Below are 22,089 nucleotides of genomic sequence, written 5' to 3'. Positions count from 1 at the left end.
CAAAGCCAATTTTAGAACAATTGCACCAAAATGCCACCAACACATCAGCTTCATCACACGAGGGGACCGGGTTTTGGACCATTACTATTCTCCTTTCCAGGATGGCTACAAATCCCTCCCCTGCCCACCATTTGGCAAATCAGACCACTCTTCCGTTCTGCTTCTGCCCACTTACAGGCAGAAACTGAAACGGGAAGCACCCACCCTCAGAACGATCCAGTGCTGGTCAGACCAATCAGACTCTGCGCTACAAGACTATTTGATCACTCGGACTGGGAGATTTTTTTATTTTTTTTATTTAACCTTTATTTAACCAGGAAAGTCCCATTGAGGTTAAAAACCTCTTTTTCAAGGGAGTCCTGGCCAAGAGGCAGCAAAAACACAATCAATTACATTTTTAAAGGTTATACAACACAAATAATTAAAAACATTTACAATTTAAACAGGTCAATTCAGGTTCTCTCAATCTGGATTTAAAAGCATTTAAGGAAATGAGTTCAGATAATTTCAAGTCTTTTTGCAAAAAGTTCCATGCAGAAGGAGCGGAGTAGACAAAAGCCCTTTCCCCAGTTCTGTTTGGGCAAATGGAACAAAGAGCAGCAAGTGATCATTTGATCGCAATGAATAAGAACCAACACTTCTCCATGTGATTAAACTACTGATGTAGGATGGCAACAGACCAAGCATGGCCTTATAGATAAAAATATGCCAATGCCCTGATCTCCTGTTGGACAACGATGGCCATCCCACTCTGGAATATAATTCACAATGATGGGTCAAATTTTTACAATTCATAATAAATCTCAGAGACGCATGATAAACAGTGTCAATCTTATGCAGACATTGTGCTGAAGCGGTCCTATACACCAGGTCACCATAATCTAAGACAGATAAAAATGTTGCAGTGACTAGATGCTTTTTTGCTTTAAAAGAAAAACAAAATTTATTTCGAAAGAAAAAAGACAGTTTAAGTTTGAGTTTCTTCACAAGGTTGTCTATATGAGGTTTAAAAGTGAGAGCATCATCAAGCCAAATGCCAAGGTACTTATAAAAATGAACCACCTCTATGACACTTCCAGTCAAAGTGAACACAGAAGGAGGAACTTTAGAAACCTTCTTAGTATTACTAAACAGCATCAGCTTGGTCTTATCAGCATTGAGAACCAGTTTAAGCTGCATAAGCGTGTGTTGAACCACATCAAAAGCTTTCTGCAAAGACTCAACCGCTTTAGCTGGGGACGATCCAAAACAATAAATAATCGTGTCATCAGCATAGAAATGCATATTAGCATCCGACACATTTTGGCCCAATTCATTTATATACATAATAAACAGGAGAGGACCCAATATTGAGCCTTGTGGCACCCCCTTGTGGACCTTCACTAATGCAGAACATAGACCATCACCTTTAACACACTGAGTCCTGTCACGCAGATAATTCATGAACCAGGAAACTGCACAATCAGACAATCCCAAACAAAGAAGCCTATGCTTTAAAACAGCATGGTCCACTGTGTCAAAAGCTTTCGACAGATCAAGAAAAAGTGATGCACAGAATTGCTTTCTATCAAGGGCGACAAGTATGTCATTAATTACTTTTGTAACAGCAGTGATGGTCAGGCTCCAGCACCTGAAGCCTGATTGCAGTTTAGAGAGAAGTTCATTTGAGTATAAAAACTCTTTTATTTGGTCTGAAACAAGGGATTCTAAAATTTTTGACAAAACACATAAATTAGATATACGCCGATAGTTAGTTAAAACTGCTGGATCACCTCCTTTAAACAAGGGAGTAACAAAAGCTGACTTCCAAACTGATGGTATTTCATTATTTTGAATTGACAAATTAAAAAGAATTTTAAGGGGCTCAGCAACAAAATCAGCCGCCTTATTCAAAAAATAAGGCTCTATTAAATCTGGTCCAGGAGGTTTTCTGTGATCTAACGCTTTAAGAGCTCCATGCACCTGCTGCACAGTAAAAGAAACAAAATTAAAAAGCTCTCCAGAAAACACTGGGGAGTATGTGCATGGAGTGACAGCGACTACTCCTGTCGACTCGGACAGAGAACCAACTGATACAAAATGCTCATTAAAGCAATTTAAAACATCAACTCTGTCAGTAAACTGGGAGAGAGTTTTTAAGACAAATTTTGGGAGGGCTTCATTACTTTTATTCACAGATAGAGACTTGATGACTTTCCAAAATTTCTGTGGATTATTGAGATTTTCACTTGTGACTGATAAATAATATTCTGATAAGAGAGGTACATTTGTTTCTTAGTTGTCTGAAAATGGACCAGTCAGTGGCAGAATAACCATTTCTAGCTTTAGCCCATGCCACATTTCGCTGATGGATAATGTCTGACAACTCTGGAGAAAACCAAGGGTTTTCCCGTCCCTTCACTCTGTGCTTTGTCCAAGGAGCATGTTTATTTACAATATTCTCAAAATTCTCCTTAAAAAGTGTCCAGGCAAGTTCAACATCAGGCAACAGGCCAAGCTGGCCCCAGTTAATCAAAGATAAATCATGATGATAGGCTTGTTCATTAAAATTTTTCAAATTTCTCTTTCTAATAATTTGCGATTTACATTTGGGTATTTTACTGCCTCTCGAAGTAGCAATAACACAATGATCACTCAGATCATTACAAAAGACACCCAATTAAAGTAGATTTGTCAGGATTTTTGAGATTAGGCCTTGTAGGTACATTTACCAACTGGCTAAGACTGATAGAATCACAGAAAGATTTAAATTCATCAGAAACAACATTTAGCCAGTCCCAATTCAAGTCCCCGGCCAATAAAAGTTCCCTATAGTATAGTCTGGACAAAAGAAGCTTTAAAGATGATAAAGCCTCCCTGGAGGCCGATGGAGGTCTATAACACCCCACAACAGTTATTGAAAGGGACTTAAATATTTCAACATTTAAGGCCAAAAACTCCATTTGCATACAGAGAGACTCAGACAAAACAACTGATGCACCAAATCTTGACTTAACATAGATAGCTACACCACCACCTTTCTTCAGCCTGTCACTGCGAAAAACATTATACCCATGCACTTTTATATCTTCATTTGTAATTGATTTCTTCAACCATGTTTCCGAAATTATCGCTATGTCTGCATCTGTAGATTCAATCCATATTCTAACCATGTCCATTTTAGGTAGTAAACTGCGAACATTTAGATGAACAAATTTAAGTCCAGGCATTGATTTAAATTCAGCAGGGGTCGAAACACATTGCAAACAGGGGCCAGGATTGGGCTGCACATTTCCAGATAGAAGTAGGAGTAGTGTAATAATCAATCTGCACCTCACAGCAGATTTTAAAGCTGGCCTATCATATGCTGAAACCAGGTAATGCCATTAATTGAGAAAGACAAATTATACAAAGCAAAAAAATTTTGCAATTTAGGCAAATCCCAATACAAATCCATCCAGAAGTCCAGGTTCCAACAAAAGTGTAATGGTTCCTGGTGCATGTCAATACTGGTTTTTGTGCCACTATAGTAGGTTTCCTGTATGCCCACCATATTATTAAAACAACTCACCCTAGGATCATTGCCCGGTTTCAAGTTCCAAGTGACCAACAGGGATAATAAAATTAGAATTAAAAAAGATGCCATCGTCATTAATTTACTAATAGTAAAGATAACTAATAACAGTACCAGTTTATCTTGTCGAGTATGGCCCAGCTTCCAAAATGATGTTTCTGGCTTAGGCTTGTTAACCCAAGCTCCAGGAGAATGTAGAAGGCCAGGCCCGTTAACCTAGCCTCCAAGATGATGGGTGAGACCCAGGCTGGTTTGCCCAAGCTCCAGAAAAATGAAGCAAGCCAGGCCCGCTAGCCTAACTCCAGGAGTATGTAGCAGGCTCAGGCTGGTTAGCCCAGGTTCCAAAAGAATGTAGCAGGCTCAGGCTGATTAGCCCAAGCTCCAAGAGGATATAGCAGGCTCAGGCTGGTTAGCCCAAGCTCCAGGAAGATGTAGCAGGCTCAGGCTGGTTAGCCCAAGCTCCAGGAGAATGTAGCAGGCTCAAGCCCGTTTGCCTAGCTCTGTTTAGCCTGGGCTAATAGGATCAGTAAGATCAGGCTCAGGTTAGCAAAGTTAGCTCAGAGCAAAGGTGTAGTGTCATTTTTAAACTCATAGTAGTCCACAATCTTCTTAAAAGTTCAAGATGAAATTTCCATATAAATGACTTGTACAACTTGAAAACTACAACTTAAAAGAAATAAAGTACTATAAAATCCATTTAAATGAAATCAATCCAGAGAGAGACACTGAGCAGACCTTAGACTAGCTGCCATCTTGGATTTTTTTGAACATCTTGGAGATGTTGCGGTCCCGCCTCTGATGACGACATCGAGGCTTACGCTGATAGCATAACGTGTTTCATCAGGAAGTGTGTAGAGGATGGATCAAATACGGCTCTACCCCAACCAGAAACCATGGGTTAACGGCGATGTTTGCGTGGCGCTTAATGCGCGGACCTCCACTTTTAATTCCGGGAATGCGGAGGAGCATAAACAAGCCATTTATGCCCTCCAAAACACTATCAGTGCAGCCAAATGCCAGTACAGGTAGAAGATTGAAGGACAGTTCAACACCCCCGACTCTAGAAGCATGTGGCAGGCAATTAACATCATCACGGACTGCAAAGGGAATAAAAACTCCAACGTGAACAATGCTGCCTCTCTCCCGGATGAGCTTAATACATTTTATGCTCGTTTCGAGGACAATAACACCACCCTCGTGGAGAGAGCACTCACGGCCGACGCTACAGAGGTTGGTTCACTCTCCGTGTCTGTTGCGGATGTAAACCCAATCCTTCCGACGGGTGAACATCCGTAAAGCCGTGGGTCCAGACTGGCTGGTGTTTTTACAGACATTTTCCACCTGTCCCTCCCCCTGTCTGTAGTCCCCACATGCTTCAAAACGTCCACCATTGTGCCTGTACCAAAGCAAGCCAAAATCACTTGTCTAAATGACTGGCATCCTGTTGCTCTGACCCCCATCATCAGCAAATGCTTTGAGAGGTTAATCAGAGATCACATCTGCTCTGTGCTGCCCGCCTCACTGGACCCATTGCAGTTTGCCTACCGCAACAACCGCTCCACTGATGATGCCATTGCATCTACACTGCACACTGCTCTCTCCCATCTGGAAAAAAGGAACACATATTTGAGAATGCTGTTTGTAGACTACAGCTCAGCATTCAACACCATAGTGCCCTCCAAGCTTGATGAGAAACTCCGGGCTCTGGGCTTAAACGGCTTGCTGTGCAGCTGGATCCTGGACTTCCTGTCAGGCAGACGTCAGGTGGTTAGAATGGGCAGCAACACCTCCCCAACACTGAAGCCCCACAGGGCTGTGTTCTCAGCCCACTCCTGTATTCCCTATACACACATGACTGTGTGGCAACATGTAGCTCCAATGCCATCATTAAGTTTGCTGATGATACGACGGTGGTAGGTCTGATCACTGACAATGATGAAACCGCTTACAGAAAGGAGGTGCACACTCTGACACGCTGGTGTCAGGAGCACAACCTCTCCCTCAACGTCAGTATAACCAAGGAGCTTGTTGTGGACTTCAGGAAGAAAGAAGGAGAACACAGCCCCATCACCTTTGATGGAGCATCGGTGGAGAGAGTCAGCAATTTCAAGTTCCTCAGTGTCAACATTACTGAGGAACTCACATGGTCCGTCCACACTAAGGCCGTTGTGAAGAAGGCTCACCAGCGCCTCTTCTTCCTGAGACGGCTGAGGAAGTTTGGAATGAACCACCACATCCTCACACGGTTCTACACCAGCACTGTAGAGAGCATCCTGACTGGCTGCATCACCGCCTGGTACGGCAATAGCACCGCCCTCAACCGCAAAGCCCTGCAAAGGGTGGTGCGAACTGCCAGAAACATCAATGGAGGTGAGCTTCCCTCCCTCCAGGACATCTATAACAGGCGGTGCGTGAAAAAAGCTCGGAGGATCATCAGAGACTCCAGCCACCCGAGTCATGGGCTGCTCTCACTGCTACCATCAGGCAGGCGGTATCGCAGCATCAGGACCGGCACCAGCCGACTACATGATAGCTTCTTCCCCCAAGCAATCAGACTTTTGAAAACTTGTGTGGAGCGGAGGGGGGGCGGGGCCGGGCTAGAATGTTGCACGCCCGGTCTCTAATCGGCCTGATGGCGTGCGGGAGGGATAAAGGCGGCCGGAGACGACGGTTTGAGAGAGAGAGAATTACGGGCATGTCCGTCATGTGTGTGTTTATGTTTGGGCTTTTGGTTTGAGTTTAATTAAATTATTATTTAAAAAACCCGGGAAGGAGGAGGGATGCCAGTCGCAGAGTCCTCGACACTGCCGTCCCCCCAGGGAAGCGCCGCTGCCATCTGCCGGGCGACAGAGTAGCCCAACCAAGGGGATGCGGGGAACGGCCGCCATCCGCGGGGCGAGTGGGGACTGGATTCCCCGACCGCCTGGAGCGAGGGAGCCGCTGCCAGGGGCGGAGGAGTGCCCTGCCGTCCCCAGAGATGTGGAGGGGTCGAGAGAAGACCGCCGTCCACGAGGGGAGGAGGGAAGCAACTCCCAGACTGCCTGGAGCGGTAGGGCCGCTGCCAGGGGTGGAGGAGTGTCCCCACGTGCCGCCAGAAAAGCGGAGGGGTCGGAGGTTTTACTCCGGTTCGAATGCCATTTTCTTTTTTTTTTTTTTTTTTTTTTTTGCACATGTTTGCATTGTGACATTATTTAAATGATATTTAAACACTTTTTCCGCAATAATGCAAAAACAAAAACTTTAATTTATATATTTATATATATATTAAAATATATTAGTATTCAAATCAGCATTTTTCAGTAGCTTAAAAAAATACTACTTTGATGTAAACTTGGCTTTTTTGGTTCTGTACCATTTATACATCACTCTGTTAGCTAATTAGCCACAGATAGCACGTGAACATCACTCAGATGTCGATTTGATCGACACTTCTCACCAGAAGTAAATATGGTCGATGGATTTGGACAGGAATATAACTGAAAGACAAAGAGATATCTCGACTTAATTCCTTTCCGCTTCTCTGTTTACGTTTTGATCTTAATCAGTATTTTAGCATCTCTGTGTGCGATTAGCATGCTAATATCTCTTGAGCAGTGAGTGAGGTGTTGGATTCGGGCAGGAGTTTAGTTCACTCTGGGGCCCTGCGCAAACACATGCTCCATTTACTGCAGCGAATAGCCACCCGCAATGACCATGACAATGCCACGCAGTACACAATTCCCTACGTGTTTGACCTCAGTCTAATTAGCCATATTTAGTGCTAATTTGCACAGCCGCTGTAGTAAAATGAAAGTATAAAAACTATATCCCCCCCCCCCTCACACACACATAAATAAATCAATAATTTTATTCTAATTTATGTCTCGTCTTCCAGTTAAAATATCTAAACGTCCTTAAAACAAGATATATTAATTTGAGAGTCAAAATGGCATAAGATATTATTTCTTGTTTTAAGAGAATTTAACAACATTTTTGAGGTTTATGCTTAAAAAATATATATATATATATATTTGATTCTCATATATATATATATATATTATAAGAACATTTAGATATTTCTCTGGTGAAATATATCATAAAATTCAGTAAGAACATTTAGAAATATTTCTGAAATAAAATAAATAATAATATCTAACAATAATATATATATATATATATATATATATATATATATATATATATATATATATATATATATATATATATATAATTACTAAGCCATTAAACATGATATATAATATAATTGTTTTTTTTTTGTTGTTTTTTTTTTGCAGTGAACTACCAAGCAAAGTACAAATTGTCTTTGGGCTCAAAGGAATGGAAAAAAAACAACAGTGAAATTCAATGAAGAACACACTGAAACATACCACTGTAATTATTCTGCTTCCCAGATATTTGTCCTAAGAAATACATTTAGACTCTGTATTTTCACACAGGTTTCCCAACAGTTAGGCTAATGAACTATATTCCAACCAATAATCTCACATATCTCCTAAAGAGTTTCAGAAAAGATCTCAACCATTTCTAAACCTGTACTCACCAAGTGATCCTTCCTCTAGGGTCTACATAAGTTACAAAGAATCACCCCTCTCTTCTGCAACGCATCACTATTTATTTTTTCCACATTATCTTCCTCTTTCTTTTGATGAGTCTTCATAATCTCATGCGTTGGGAATTCTGTTTCCTCTCTGTGTCACTCTGCATTATTCCAGTGTCTGTAATTCCCATAATCCTTTCGGAGATCTTCCTTTCTTCTGTTGTGCAAAAGATCTAATCCCGTCTTTCATTCACTCTTTGTTGACAGGACCACAGCGGCATCTTTGTTCTCTGTCAGAACGGCAACGTGTGACACTTGCATTGGCACAGTCTTGTGTTAGGTGTGAGTTTATGCATTTACTTGCATTTTGGAGTGGTGCTGCATCAGGGTTTTCCTTTTCTTTGATGTCTAAATGTGTGTGTGAGTGTGAAAGTAGCTAAAAAAGAGCTTGTTTTGAGTGATGCTTGCACAGTGCAGTGGTTGAAACTAATCCTTCTTTAATGCCATTGAGAGGATCTTAAAGCAGAGAAAGTCTTCACGCTCGGTCAGTCATGCTTCAAACCTTCAAATCTGTGATCTTCTTTGCATGTATGGGATCAAATGATGTTAGTATGTGTCTGTGTGGGATACTATATATCCTTCTATCTGTATTTCTTTGCTATAGATCTGATATACAACAAATGCAAACAAAAATGTATCCCCACCAAAGCTGTTCCTTGCATCCACATCTGAACGGGCTTATGAAGAACCACCAAACATCTCCAAACACTAAACACCCAGCCCGACTGTGAGACAGCTTAAGACGAGAGATTACTTCTCAAAACATCTCATTATATCCTCTTAAGTGTTCATGAGTTCGCCTGCCCATATAATAAGGGTAAACGTATGTGGCTTGCTGTCTGCAAAGGAGGGGCTCGAGGAAGAGGCTCAAATCTAGCTCTAAATTTACCCTGCTTATGGGACTACTTTATATATAGAGGAGGCTATGGGTAGGAACTCTTAGAAGATTGAGGAAGGAGATGGGGAGTTGGAGGGATGCTCATGAATGTTCATTCACATGGGGCGGCTCTGGCTCAGGTGGTAGAGTGGGTCGGCCACTAATCGGAGGGTTGGCAGTTCGATCCCCGGCCCACACGACTCCACATGCCGAAGTGTCCTTGGGCAAGACACTGAACCCCAAGTTTCTCCCAATGGCAGGCTAGCACCTGGCATGGCAGCTCTGCCGTCATTGGTGTGTGTGTGAATGGGTGAATGCGATGCAGTGTAAAGCACTTTGAATATGGCTAAGGTTAAAAAGGTGCTCTGTAAGTGCAGACCATTTACCATTTCATATTAAGGATCAACTTTGTCACTTCAAACTCATAAGGTGGAATCAAAATAGACACAAATGAGTTGACATAAAGTAAGAGTATAGAGCTACTACAATTAATGTGGATCACATAGTTCTGATGGTTTGGTCTTGGACGAATTTGATGAGAAATGTTTGTTTGCAGATTTTCGGGACTTCTTGATAAATCTGAGCCCGAATTGACACATAGTTGAGATCTGTTCTGAAACTCAATATGTGAGATCAGATAGGGTCAATGAGAAGCAGGTGATGTAAAGCAAATCTCCATCTGATCTCCATTAGATCGCATTGCCAAATCTCAATTGCATTGAGCTATTATAGAAATCTCATTTGTGATCTTTTGTCCCAGGCAGGGCTGGTAATCTGGCATGCCAGGCATTTTCCCGGTCGGCCGACAAACTTTGGGGCCGATCACGGGAGGACTGCTCATTGGGAGAACCGATCAGGCTGGTCGGTCGGCCACGAAACGACCAGAAATACACTAAAATGAGCCACTACGTTATGCAGAACGGACCACAAAACGGCGCCGTTCAATATGCAGAAAAGGGCAGTGAACAGCTAAACTCTAGAGAAGACATGAATGAGATTACTGGGCTCTAATTCTGAGGGACACGTCTCCATTTGTTCTCCATCAAATCTCATTGCTCTCTAGGAGAAACAGTTAAGCTATTTGTTATCTTTTATTTCTCTGGCCTAGAGGAATATTTTACTGCTCTTTGATTGCTCAGGTGACTTAATGGTGTCCTTCCTTCAAGTATCAACTTAAAGTATCTTGGCAAATCTGAGCAAGGTTTGAGACATTGTTGAGATCTCTTCCGAAACTCTAGAGGAGACTCGTGTGAGATTACTGAATTGTTTTTCTTAAGGTAAAGTCTCCATTTGGCCTCTAATGCAGTGGTTTTCAAACTTTTTCAAGAGGGACCCTTTTTTAAAAAATTTTTTTGACGCGACCCATAGGCTTGTGCGCAGAACAAAAAGCACTTTTTTTAACCACTTTTGATGATGCACGTGCACTTGCTGATCCTTGACAGGAATGTTAACCAATTAATAGCCTATCGTTTGCTGCATGCTTAAAAAATACACAAAACATATTCCACAACAAACTCTTTAAATGTAATATTGATTATATACAGAACAGAACAAGAATTAAAAAATAATAATAACTTTAAACAAGCCAAAACTAAATAATTTAAAGCGAAAGTAAAAGTAAGGGGCATTATGCTCACGTAACTCTCTCATTAGAATCACGTTGCAATATCAGCAGGAAAAAAATCATCCTTTTCACATGCGCAAAAATGTGCTTGGAAACATCACATGGAGCGGTACGTGCTTACGCTGAATAGTAGGCTACGAATTGTAGGCCTACTACTGACTATTTTAACAGAGCAGTGTGATTTTTTATATTAGTTGACTATTTTATTATCATATTTTGCCAACTTTTCACCGCATATTACGCACATTGGTATTGCTGCATGGACTGCGTCCGAACAGTTGACAAACCCAAACTTCAAAAAGTCATCTTTATATGGCCTTACTCCGGGTTTCTGCTTTTTCTTTGCTGGGAAAGTACTGCTACTCTGTTGACATGCATCGCCTTCATTATCTTCCCTGCTGATCTCCGCTGTTCGCGGCAGGGTTTCATGGTTGACCGCGTTTTCTGCTGCTTCATTTAAAGGGGTCTCGGTCTCTGACCCTCTTTTTCTTGTGAAAAAATCATAAATGGTTTTTGACTTTGGTTTGCTCATGTTCAGCATAAAATAAATTCATTACGGGCTACTAATTTCACGGTACCGAATATTTTCATCATCTCATGGGAAAATAAAATAAAATGGCTGCATATCAACAACACTGCGCACAAGGTTTTTTGTTTTGTTTTGTGTTGCCTAGGGCTACGAGTAGGTCGGTCAGCCGGTCAGGTGACATGTGGATTATTTCTTTTGCATGAATTTGAATGATTTTTTTTGTGTGTACTTCTAATCAAAGCTATTATTATTAATATTAATATTATTAAAAAACGAAATAATATTTTTTTTTTTTTTAATTTTAAATCACTGGCGACCCATTTATTAATTCTCGCGACCCACCCGAGGGTCGCGACCCAGGGTTTGAAAACCACTGCTCTAATGAATATAATTGCCATTTGAGCTATCAAAGGTATCTCATGCGTGATTTTTATTTTTCCTGTGGGTCTCTCTTTTGAATATTAATTTCTCTGTCAAGTACTCAGGTGTACTTATCACCTCATGATACCTTCATATCTTGAGGCTTATTAAAAATCTCTTTCAAAGTCATTGTCAGGAGAACATGGCACGATGGGGGGGTCCAGTGTCAGTTGGCATTGACCTGTGCAGCTGTGATATTTATGGATGAACGTTATTGGTGTGGGAGATGGCACCGCTCTAAAGGAAGATCTACATAATGCTGCAGAATTAATTAGATTTGCATTGTAGCTCACATCAAGGGGTTTGTGTATTAAGCAATGACATCAACCATTCTTTCACTGTGCCATTTCACATTGTATTTTAAGTCATTAACATATAGGATCCTGCAGTGCATGTTAAGTAGATATCTATTTTCGCTGTTTATGTCATTTTCACACCGATCGAGATAATTGCTAATCTGCAAATGAAGATCCTTGCACCCTAATTCACTTTATGCCATACTGAATGGAGTATGGAGTATTTGCTCATCTACTTTTGAACTGCAATGTCTGTTTTAGGGGTGGCCGATATGCCGGTAGATATGATGAACCTGTAGAAATTTGGCAAACTTTTGGATTATCGTCTATATTGCGGTTAATCAAAACCGACAGCACGTGCAAGAAATTTGTTCTTGTTATTCACGTAGCATGTATGCATGACACATTCAGTCAGAGAAATGGAGGAGAAAGGCAGAGCGGCTTTATGTTAGACTGAGAGAATTAAAGAAACGTTTTTTTTAGGTACTGAGCATTTTTTGGCGGGCGCCGAAGCAAATTCAATAACATTAATCTCGCATTCCGAATATGCTTCTCATCTCACACATGCAGCTTCTCTGAAGATTCCCTGAAGCATGAAAGTGTGCACGAGTCCAGCGGGCTTCACGGACACTTGCGCTACCCAGCCTGGTTTCTCTCTACCATGGCACAAACTTCAAAACATGCGTGACCCATTTGAATTCTACTGAGTTTCGAGTTTTTTACCTTAAAGCACTATGGAGGAAGTCAAACATCTCAAATGCAGAGAAAGCCTGACATCCTAACCAACCTCTAAGCAAGGGGCAGTGGTGGCTCAGCGGTTAAGGCTCTAGGTTACTGACGAGAAGGTCCGGGGTTCAAGCCCTAGCACCGTCAAGATACCGCTGTTGGGCCCATGACCCTGTCTGCTCCCTATCATGGCTGACCCTGCACTCTGACCCCAGCTTAGCTGGGATATGTGAAAAAAATAATTTCACTGTATATATGCAGTTAAATCCATGTGTCATGCGGCAAATATTATGTCATCTGTCATGGATCCTCCTACTGAAAAATCGACCCATTGGCTGACCTGACTGTCCAAGAGAATTGGCAATTTCTCTCCAGCTCTTCTCTTTCTCCATCCGGTTGTGGGACAGTTCAGATAAAACATCAAATAGGCGCTGGTGCTCCTGCCAATGTTCCACTAATTTGTCCTCCATTTCTTCGGTCCAATCAGACTTTCTTGATACCGCAGCCATGCTAGTTGATGTTCTGTTGCAGGTACATCAGGACTCCTCCCACTGAAACTTCCCGTGCCCCGTTTCTTGCTCTCTCATTGGCTGTAGGTCAACGCTGCAGTTGTATTCAGTCAAAACATATTTCACACTGCATGATTTGGATTCGCAGACGCTTCTCTCAAATTGCGTCTTTGATAGTTCATACATTGCGATCGTCGCTCACAGGAGCGAGCTCCGATTTGCCCAAGATTTCAGGCTTTTGTCCATTGCGAAAGATTATGAAAGCACATATGTTTTTTGGTAAAATGGCATGCACAGATGAATCGTGCATAATACAATTAGATACCCTTTTGTTGGACAGTAAAAAGGATCAATTTTGATTTCATTTTCATATTGTCTTATTTTTGTCTCTGCTTCTCCTCAGGTTGTTTGCCACCAAATGCAGTGGCTGTCTCGAGAAGATCGCTCCCACAGAGTTTGTGATGCGTGCGCTGGAGAGTGTGTATCATCTGGGCTGTTTCTGCTGCTGTGTGTGTGAGCAGAAGCTGTGTAAAGGAGATGAGTTTGTGCTGAAGGAGGGACAACTGCTGTGCAAGAACGACTATGAGAAGGAAAAAGACTTGCTGCATTCTCTCAGTCCAGACATGTCTGAGTCCGGTGAGAACAAAACTCTCCTCTTATTCTCTTCTCTCTCGCCTCTTTTTGTCTGATCTCCTTTTCTGTTCTTGTCTCGTCTTTTCTGTCTCTTCTTGTTTTGTCTTGTCTCTTCTCTGCTGTTCTCTCATCTTGTCTTGCCTCCTGTCATCTAGCCTGTTGTTGTCTTTCCTCATCTAATTTCATTTGTTCTCTTCTCAGCTGTTTTTTGTCTCGTCTCGTTTCATCTCGTATCTTCTTGTCTCATCATTCCTCTCATTTCCTCTCCTCTATTCTCATCACCTCCCATCTTTCTCTTCTGTTCTTGTCTTTTCTCGTCTCACCCTCTTCTCATCTCATCTCTTCTTTTCTTGTCTCTTCTCACCTTTTATCATTTTGTTTCTTTTGTTCTTGTCTTGTCTCTTCTCTTTCCTTCTCGTCTCTTCTGTTCTCATCTCATCTGTTCTTGTCTCGTCTTTTTTCATCTCTTCTCCTCTGTTCTTGTCTTTTCATGTCTTGTCTCTTTTTGTCTCGTCTTTTTTGTCCCATCTCTTCTCATTTCATCTCGTCTTATCACCTCTCTTCTAGCCTTTCTTGTCTCTTCTCATCTTTTTTGTCTGTTTTCTTCTCTCAAGTTCTTATCTTTTCTCGTCTCACCTCTTCTCTTCTCTTCTCATCTCATCTTTTTCATCTCTTCTCGTTTCATCTTGTCTCTTCTCGTCCTTTCTTGTCTTGTTTCTTTTGTTTATCTTTTGGTCTTGTCTCTTCTTTATTCTCGTCTCCTCTCTTGTATCGTATCTTTTCTTCTCGTCTCTTCTGTTTTTGTCTCTTCTCGTCTCTTCTGTTCTGTTCTCATCTCTTCTCTATTATCTATTTTTGTTTCTTCTCATGTGTTCTTGTCTTTTCTCTTCTCTTCTCCTCTCTTCTTGTCTTTTCTTGTCTCATTCACCTCTTTTTGTCTTCTCTGTTCTCCTCTCTTCTAGCCTCGTCTTGTCTCTTTTTGGCTCGTCTTTTTTGGCTCATCTCTACTCGTTTTCTCTAGGGCTGGGCGATATATTGAATATTAACGATATAATCGAGATATCGTGAATATCAGTAGACTAATGTCACGGTCCTTCAGGGCTGCACAAAGTAATCCAAATTACATAAAAAGTATTTTCTCATCTTTGATCTCATCTTCTCTTCACATCTATTGTTTTTTCTCTTTTCTTGGCTTTTCTTTTCATCTCGTCTCTTCTAGCGTTTTCTTGTCTCGTCTCTGTTGTTCTCTTCTTGTCCCATCTGTTTTCCTTTCCTTCTGTTCGTAGCTTTTCTCCTCTCATCTCTTCTTGTCTTTTCTCGTCTCATCATTTTTCATCTCTGCGTGTTACATCTCTTTTCTTTTCTCTTTTGTCTTATCTTCTCTCATCTCCTCTCTTCTAGTCTTGCTCTTCTTGTTCCATCTTGTCTCCTCTGTTCAGTTTTTTTCTCTCATCTCGTCTCTTTTTGTATTTTCTTGTCACGTCTGTTCTTATCTCATCTCCCCTTTTCTAGTCTTTCCTTGTCTCTTTTTGTCCCCTCTCTTCTGTTCTCTTTGTCTCATTTTGTCTCCTTTTGTGTCTTCTCTTCTCTATAAAGAGGTAATAAAATCAGGCTTGTTTGTTTCTCTAGATAAAAGTGAGGATGAAGATCTGGATGTGAAGCCAGATAAAGGATCAGGAGGTCAGGGAAAAGGCAGTGATGATGGTAAAGACCCCCGCAGACCCAAAAGACCTCGCACTATTCTCACCACCCAGCAACGGAGAGCATTCAAAGCTTCCTTTGAAGTCTCCTCTAAACCCTGCCGAAAGGTAAGACCCCCATTTGGGTAAGTAAACCCAAACCCGAACAAATAAGCTGTGAAGTGGTCCAGACTTTACATTGAGAGTCGAATTTCTGGGTATGCAAGAATACTTCAGATCTATCAAACAGGATATTAGATGCTGGCTTTTCTGTTGTTTCAGGTCAGGGAGACACTGGCTGCTGAGACTGGTCTGAGTGTAAGAGTCGTCCAAGTTTGGTTTCAGAACCAACGAGCAAAGGTGAGGACCTCTAGTGAGATTAACTGGAAAATTCAGCCTTAGTATCTCTATGATATATTCAAAATCTTGGGTAAGTCGTTTATTACTTTAAGAATGAATATATTTATGTATCTCGCCCCTTTTTTTCTCGGTCAGATGAAGAAGTTGGCACGTCGACAACAGCAACAACAAGAGCAGCAGACCTCACAGAGACTCGGACAAGGCAAGAGACTTCAAAACTCACACATACAATCACCTGTTCAAAAAAACAGCTTAAACCTGCTGGTCTTCACTGGCTTAAGATGGACTCCCAGCTTGGCCAGCTGAAATTTTCCCCAAATCCCTCTAAACAATGGCTTGTCCAGCCTGGGAGACCAATAAACCACATTAGACTGGTTTAAGTGGTTTTCAACAGGACCATTTGTTTAATTACACATGATTTTCAACCGATTATTAGTCTCATACTTCTATGATCCAAAAGTGCAGACAAGTCTGTGGATGTGCCTAGCGCATGTTTCATCAAATGTTTTAGATCTGTATTTGTAGCTTCCAAAAAGGCCAGCCTACAATAACATGGATTCCCATGCTGGTCCAAGCTGGTTGATGCTGGTTTGGCACATGAGGTCAAAGCCACAAGTGTGCCAATGTTCTAGTTCAAATTTCAGGATGACATCTATAAAACTCAACCATATTGATCTTGATTATTTGCTACAGATGTGATCTCCAGCCGAATGGAGAATCTGATGAACTCCTACACACCGTTGGCTCCACCTCCACAACATCAGTTGGTCTCCATGGACACAAACGGATACAGCACAGACCCATTCCAGCAGGGCCTCACTCCTCCACAGATGCCCGGAGACCACATGAATCCATACGGTGAGCGGCGTATGAACAATTAATACATACAGCAACAATTAAACACGTAATCTCACGTATGTGAACCAAGTCTCTAAAGGGATGCTATAAAAGGAAAAACATATGTTCTGTTTCATTTCTTCAGAGTTATGTTGAACAGATGTGACTGCTAATACCACGTTTGGGCCCAATAAAAATTAATGTGCCATTAAACTTCCTTCACCCTTATGTAACAGTGTCAATGAGTTTTTGAGAAGACTATAAAATTACATATAGCACTCCCGAGAAGGCTAGTGTCAATCTGTTGCCTGAGACGGGAGCGATTTCATAATGATTGTATCATGTCCCGCTGAGAGTTAACCAGAATGATTAGTATATACGTTCTTTTATATAACGTTTGAGGGCAATAATAGCTTTGAAAGCAGTTGAGATGGTCAGTTAGATGGTAGTGTGAAATCATATTTCTAGAGCAGCTGCCTGTCATTCTTTCTCTCTCTCGAACCTTCGTCACCGGCTGCCTTTATCCCTCGCACGGCGCCATCAGGCTGATTGGGGACCAGGCGTGCGTTGTTCCAGCCCGGCCCCGCCCTCCTCCGCTCTACACTCCTCCCGCCATTGCCTCAGGCCAGGGAGCCCCCGGCATGGCGTACACCCCCACCCCCCCCCATCCCCACCTTGCTCGACCTGGGAGGAGGCAGGAGGGTAAAAACAACAACAAACAAAATAGGCGAGGGACAAAGGCCAATATGGAACGACAGAGAGATAGAGAAAAAAAATGATGCACAGTCCTCGATCACTCCTCCACCCTCTCAGGCGGACGGCAGCCGCTCCTACCCAGGCGGACCGGAGTCAGACCCCTCTTCGTTCCTGGCGACCCTACCACTACAGGCGGTCGAGAAGTCACTTCCCTCCTCCTCTCGGACGCCGGTCTTCTTTTGACCCCTCCACGTTTCTGGGGGACGGCAGGGCACTCCTCCGCCCCTGGCAGAGGCTCCATCACTCCAAACGGTCTGGGAGTCCAGTCCCCATTTGCCTCGTGGACACCGGCCATTCCCCACATCCGGGCGGTCGGGCTACTCCGTCCCCCGGCAGATGGCAGCGGCGCTCCCCTGGGTGGACGGCAGTGTTGAGGACTCCGCGACGGGCATCCCTCCTCCTTCCCGGGTTTCGTCGCCAAAGCAAGCGGGTTGGATTGGCGCCGAACAATATAAATAATAGTTTAATGAAGAAATAAAGGAAAAACACACAAACATAAACACACAGAGCAGCTGCCTGTAATTCTCTCTCTCTCGAACCGTCGTCACCGGCCCCCTTATTCCCTCGTGCGCCCCCATCAGGGTGATTGGGGCCCAATGGGGCATGCGTTGTTTCAGCCCGGCCCCGCCCTCCTCCGCTCTACAGGCATAAATATATTTTTTTAAGCTTGCATGGTACACATTATGTTCTTACAATTTTTTTTTACATTTCTGACATAAACAAATAATAATAATTATTTGTAAATAAAATAAAATAAAAATGATAATAATAAAAAAATTGATAAAGATGCCATATGGCAACTCCACAAAGGAAAATAGTTCAACAACTTTAATTAAATTAAAATATAAATGTTTTCTTCTAATTGAATTCATATTTATTTAATAATTTTTTGTATTTATACACTTGGAACTCCATCAAATTTTTCAAATTAAAATTTTCTGTTAATCTTTATCATGCATCCTTATTGCCAGTTATCACTGCAATTTTCATAAAACATTGCCATGTTAATGTTTGTCTAAATAGACAGACATTTTATGCATAAATGCAAATATAATATAGTAAACGGCTCAAAATAAATTAATGAATCTAATAAAATAAATCAATAAAAAAAACAATTGAAAAAACGCATTAGTGCAATTCCGTTGTGGTACAATATGGCAATGTTCACATTTTCTACATTTTCTATAAAACTGTGTTAGATCAAATTAATCAGTTGATCAAAGATGCAGCAATAATAAATAAATAAACGCATGTGTTTAATAGAGCAATTTGTGCAAAACATTGGCTGTTTTGGAGATGCACTGAATGTCATGTGGCATAAAAACAGTTTATTATTGGTTGCTTTAAACACTGCCCTTTCATTTTCAACACTGCTTTATGTTTTAGCTTTTTCTGAAAGAAAATAAATAGTTGTTTACAGTATTTTTAAAGTTTTCCAGTAAATATATATAGACATCCTTAAAACAATATAGATTTACTTGAGAGGTGAAATGATGAGATAGCAAGACTTGTTTTACCTTTTGTGTGTGTTTTTTTTAGATAACAAGTCTCATCATTTTGTCACATTCATGCTTAAAACCAGGGCTGGACAGGGAAAGGGAATTCAGCCCGGGATTTTACATGGCAACTGGCATTCGGTGTCCTTTTCTGCATATCGAGGCACCGTTTTGTGGTTCTGCACAACGCGGCGGCTCATTTTTGATTATTGCGACCCATTCGGCACGTTACGCGGACGACCCACCGGCCCGCATAGTTCTTCTGCCGGCCAGTCCGCCCCTGATCGGCCCCAAAGTGTGTCGGCCCACCGGGAAAATGCCCGGAATGCCAGATTACCCAGTAAATTAATCTTGTTTTAAGGTTGCATAGATATTATTCCTGGAAAACACAACAGAAATACTGATTAAGAAACTTATTTTCATAGTCAGTGTACCAGATATTAAACCAAAAACATCTGTTCGTTCAACGGGTTCACCGTAGAACACTCTTGCAATGCCATTGACGCTTCTCAGAATACATTGGCAAATAAGGGGCAAATTGTCATGCCAACAACTCCAACATTGTGGTGCTGAGTTTTGCATGGGCACTTCTCACATTTATTTAAAATAAATAAAAAACAAACTGATGCATATTACATATTACTGTTACGTCATTGTGTTTACTTTTGTTCCTCTGTAGGAAACGACTCGATTTTCCACGACATTGACAGCGACACGTCTCTTACCAGCTTGAGCGATTGCTTGATGGCTGCGGCGGAAGCCGGCTCCCTTCAGACTTGCATCGGAAACCCCATCGACCGGCTGTATTCCATGCAGAGCTCATATTTTGCCTCTTGAAACCAAATCTAGACCAGGACTGCACACTCACGGAAACTTCTAAGCAGCCAAGCCCAGGCCTGCAACACCAGTCTCATGTACGCCAACAAACCTCAGCTACAAGTCCAACTAGAGACTCAATGTAGTAAGGACAAAAAAACAAAAAGACTTGTGATGAAAACAAAACCAGAGCTTGGTTTTGCACTGTAGGAGCGCTCGAGTCGAACCAGGTTCAAAGCTGTGCTGGCCAAATGCACGTGCTACACGGAACATGTCTTCATCTTGGTTTTGTAGGAAAAGAAAGAGTGGACATGGACACTTAAACAAATACTTTCAGTGGAGGCACAGTACTTTTACAGTAAATAGTCCAATGGATTCTCTTGCAAAAATTTTCATTTCAAGATTAAGATTTTGTGCTGTGTGCAAACACTACAATTTGTTTTTTCCAACAACAGCTGACAAAAATGTCTTCGAGGACAAAATGAAAAAATATGGACATGAATGTAGAACTAAAATAACAGACGATGTCAAGCCGAAACAGCTGTGTGTTTGTAAAGATGACTAGCTATTTATTACGTATATGTGCCAAGTTAACCTACAGAACTTTATTTAAAACACATTGTGTTATAGTGAGTATCTTAAACCTCTTCATGTGCATCCATGGAAAAAGAAAGTGTAGTATTACTGTAGATGTTTATTTCACTGTGCTATTTATTTGTCATTTGCATTCTTGGACATTGTAGAGGATGCAGTTTTATGGCCAAATTTGCTGAGATTACCAAAGTTTGGTGTTACTAAAAATAAAGAAATGAAGGGAAATGAAATGAACTTTTTTTTTTTAATTGTTTTTAAATTACAAATATTTCACATTTATTTTTAAGCTGTGAAGTAAATTCTTACATCCAATGTGTGAAAATGAATCAATGAAAAATTAAAGGAATGTTTAATTGAGCATGTCCTGTTTCGGCATGGGAAGTGGGAACATATTTGCGTATTCTCTGTTTTCAGCTGGACATTTTGTAAACCGTAATATTGGCGGGAAAATAATGTGTCATTCTAATTGGAATCTTTTTCTTGCGGCTTAAAAAATGAGCATTCTGGAAAGGAACGCATTATTAGAATGCAGTACATTATATATTAAAATATATTATATATATATTTTTAATAAACTGGATATAAGATTGAAAATAAAAAAAATTAAAATAATGATGTAAATCATATTAGTTCATTTTCCTTTCCGACAAAAAGTGAGCATTGGGTTCAATAAAAAAAAAAAAAAAAAAAAAACGGCAAATATTTTCGGAAATATTGAAAGTGTTTATGACATCATCCTTCAGGAATTAACATCAGTTTTGTGGGAAAACTACAGCACAAATATCAGTAAGTATTAGCAATGGATTTTGTCACATTTGTCTGTGATGTTTTGAGGTATTGATCGGTTTATCTAAATCTAAAACATTCCATCCGGTAAACAAAAATGGAAATCAGGGGCGTAGGGATGATCTGAAAACTGGGGGGCATTTTAAATGTCATCAACCTCTCTTCACAATATGGCTGTTTTAAAGAATTCTTGAGAATAGTGATAAGAACATTTTTATTTATTTTTTAAGAATATGTTTTCTATTTTTAAGAATATGTGATATCATTTGAATAAAAGCACAAGAGTATAAGTTATGGCCGACTTTATTACTGTATTGTGATTTATTTCCGAGTGAAACGGCTTTTTGAACGAGAAAAAAAATGGAGGGCGGCGACATTGTTTACATTAGGACAAGTCTGGAGCCGTTGCACAAATACAGATAGAAGCCTTTATTTTGGTCACACATTATACATACATTTTTGCATATATTCAGTGAAATGTATTTGTTTTCACATATCGCAGTTAAGTTGGGGTCAGAGTGCAAGGTCAGCTATGATACGGCACCCCTGGAGCAGATAGGGTTAAGGGCCTTGCTCAAGGGCCCAACAGTGGCATCTTGGTAGTGCTGGGGCTTGAACCCCCGACCTTCTGGTCAGTAACCCTGAGCCTTAACGTCCAGCTTCAGCATCAGCGTGTCTTATTTAGAAGTCATCATTCTTATGCCCTGTTCCATATGACGACATGTTTGGAATAGACCCTACAGTATGGATTGTGCTCCTTTCGAAAGTACCCATAGAAGACACGATCAGCACCAGTTAGAACACAGCCCGACACGCTAGGGGAAATTGTATGACATAAAATGTAATGACTGCTGTCAACCATTTCAGACATGGGTCCCCTCAGTCAGAAACAAACAATAAAAGCATTAAAAAATATTCCCTAATGCAGGTGTCAAATATGATCTTACCTACAAAATTTCAGAAGCTTGTGTCACCTCTCTGTTTACACTGTAGATCAACTT

General features: G+C 41.1%; 1 protein-coding gene across 1 annotated transcript in view; it reads left to right on the top strand.

Moving 5' to 3' along the window:
• The window catches only part of lmx1ba (LIM homeobox transcription factor 1, beta a), a 64,094-nt gene extending 43,574 nt beyond the window's left edge, over positions 1-20,520 (top strand). The window contains exons 3-8 of the mRNA XM_052125402.1: positions 13,535-13,767; positions 15,394-15,572; positions 15,726-15,803; positions 15,939-16,033; positions 16,495-16,661; positions 19,572-20,520. Of these exons, the coding sequence (XP_051981362.1) occupies positions 13,535-13,767; positions 15,394-15,572; positions 15,726-15,803; positions 15,939-16,033; positions 16,495-16,661; positions 19,572-19,729 (910 nt within the window). The 3' untranslated portion in view covers positions 19,730-20,520. The remainder of the gene's footprint in view (positions 1-13,534; positions 13,768-15,393; positions 15,573-15,725; positions 15,804-15,938; positions 16,034-16,494; positions 16,662-19,571) is intronic.
• The last annotated feature ends 1,569 nt before the right edge of the window (positions 20,521-22,089 follow it).

This window comes from Xyrauchen texanus, chromosome 4 (genome assembly GCF_025860055.1).
Source record: "Xyrauchen texanus isolate HMW12.3.18 chromosome 4, RBS_HiC_50CHRs, whole genome shotgun sequence".
Classification (NCBI taxonomy): Eukaryota; Metazoa; Chordata; class Actinopteri; order Cypriniformes; family Catostomidae; genus Xyrauchen; species Xyrauchen texanus.
The sequence above is the reverse complement of the archived record's forward strand: the minus strand, read 5'-3'. Positions and strand labels throughout refer to the sequence as shown.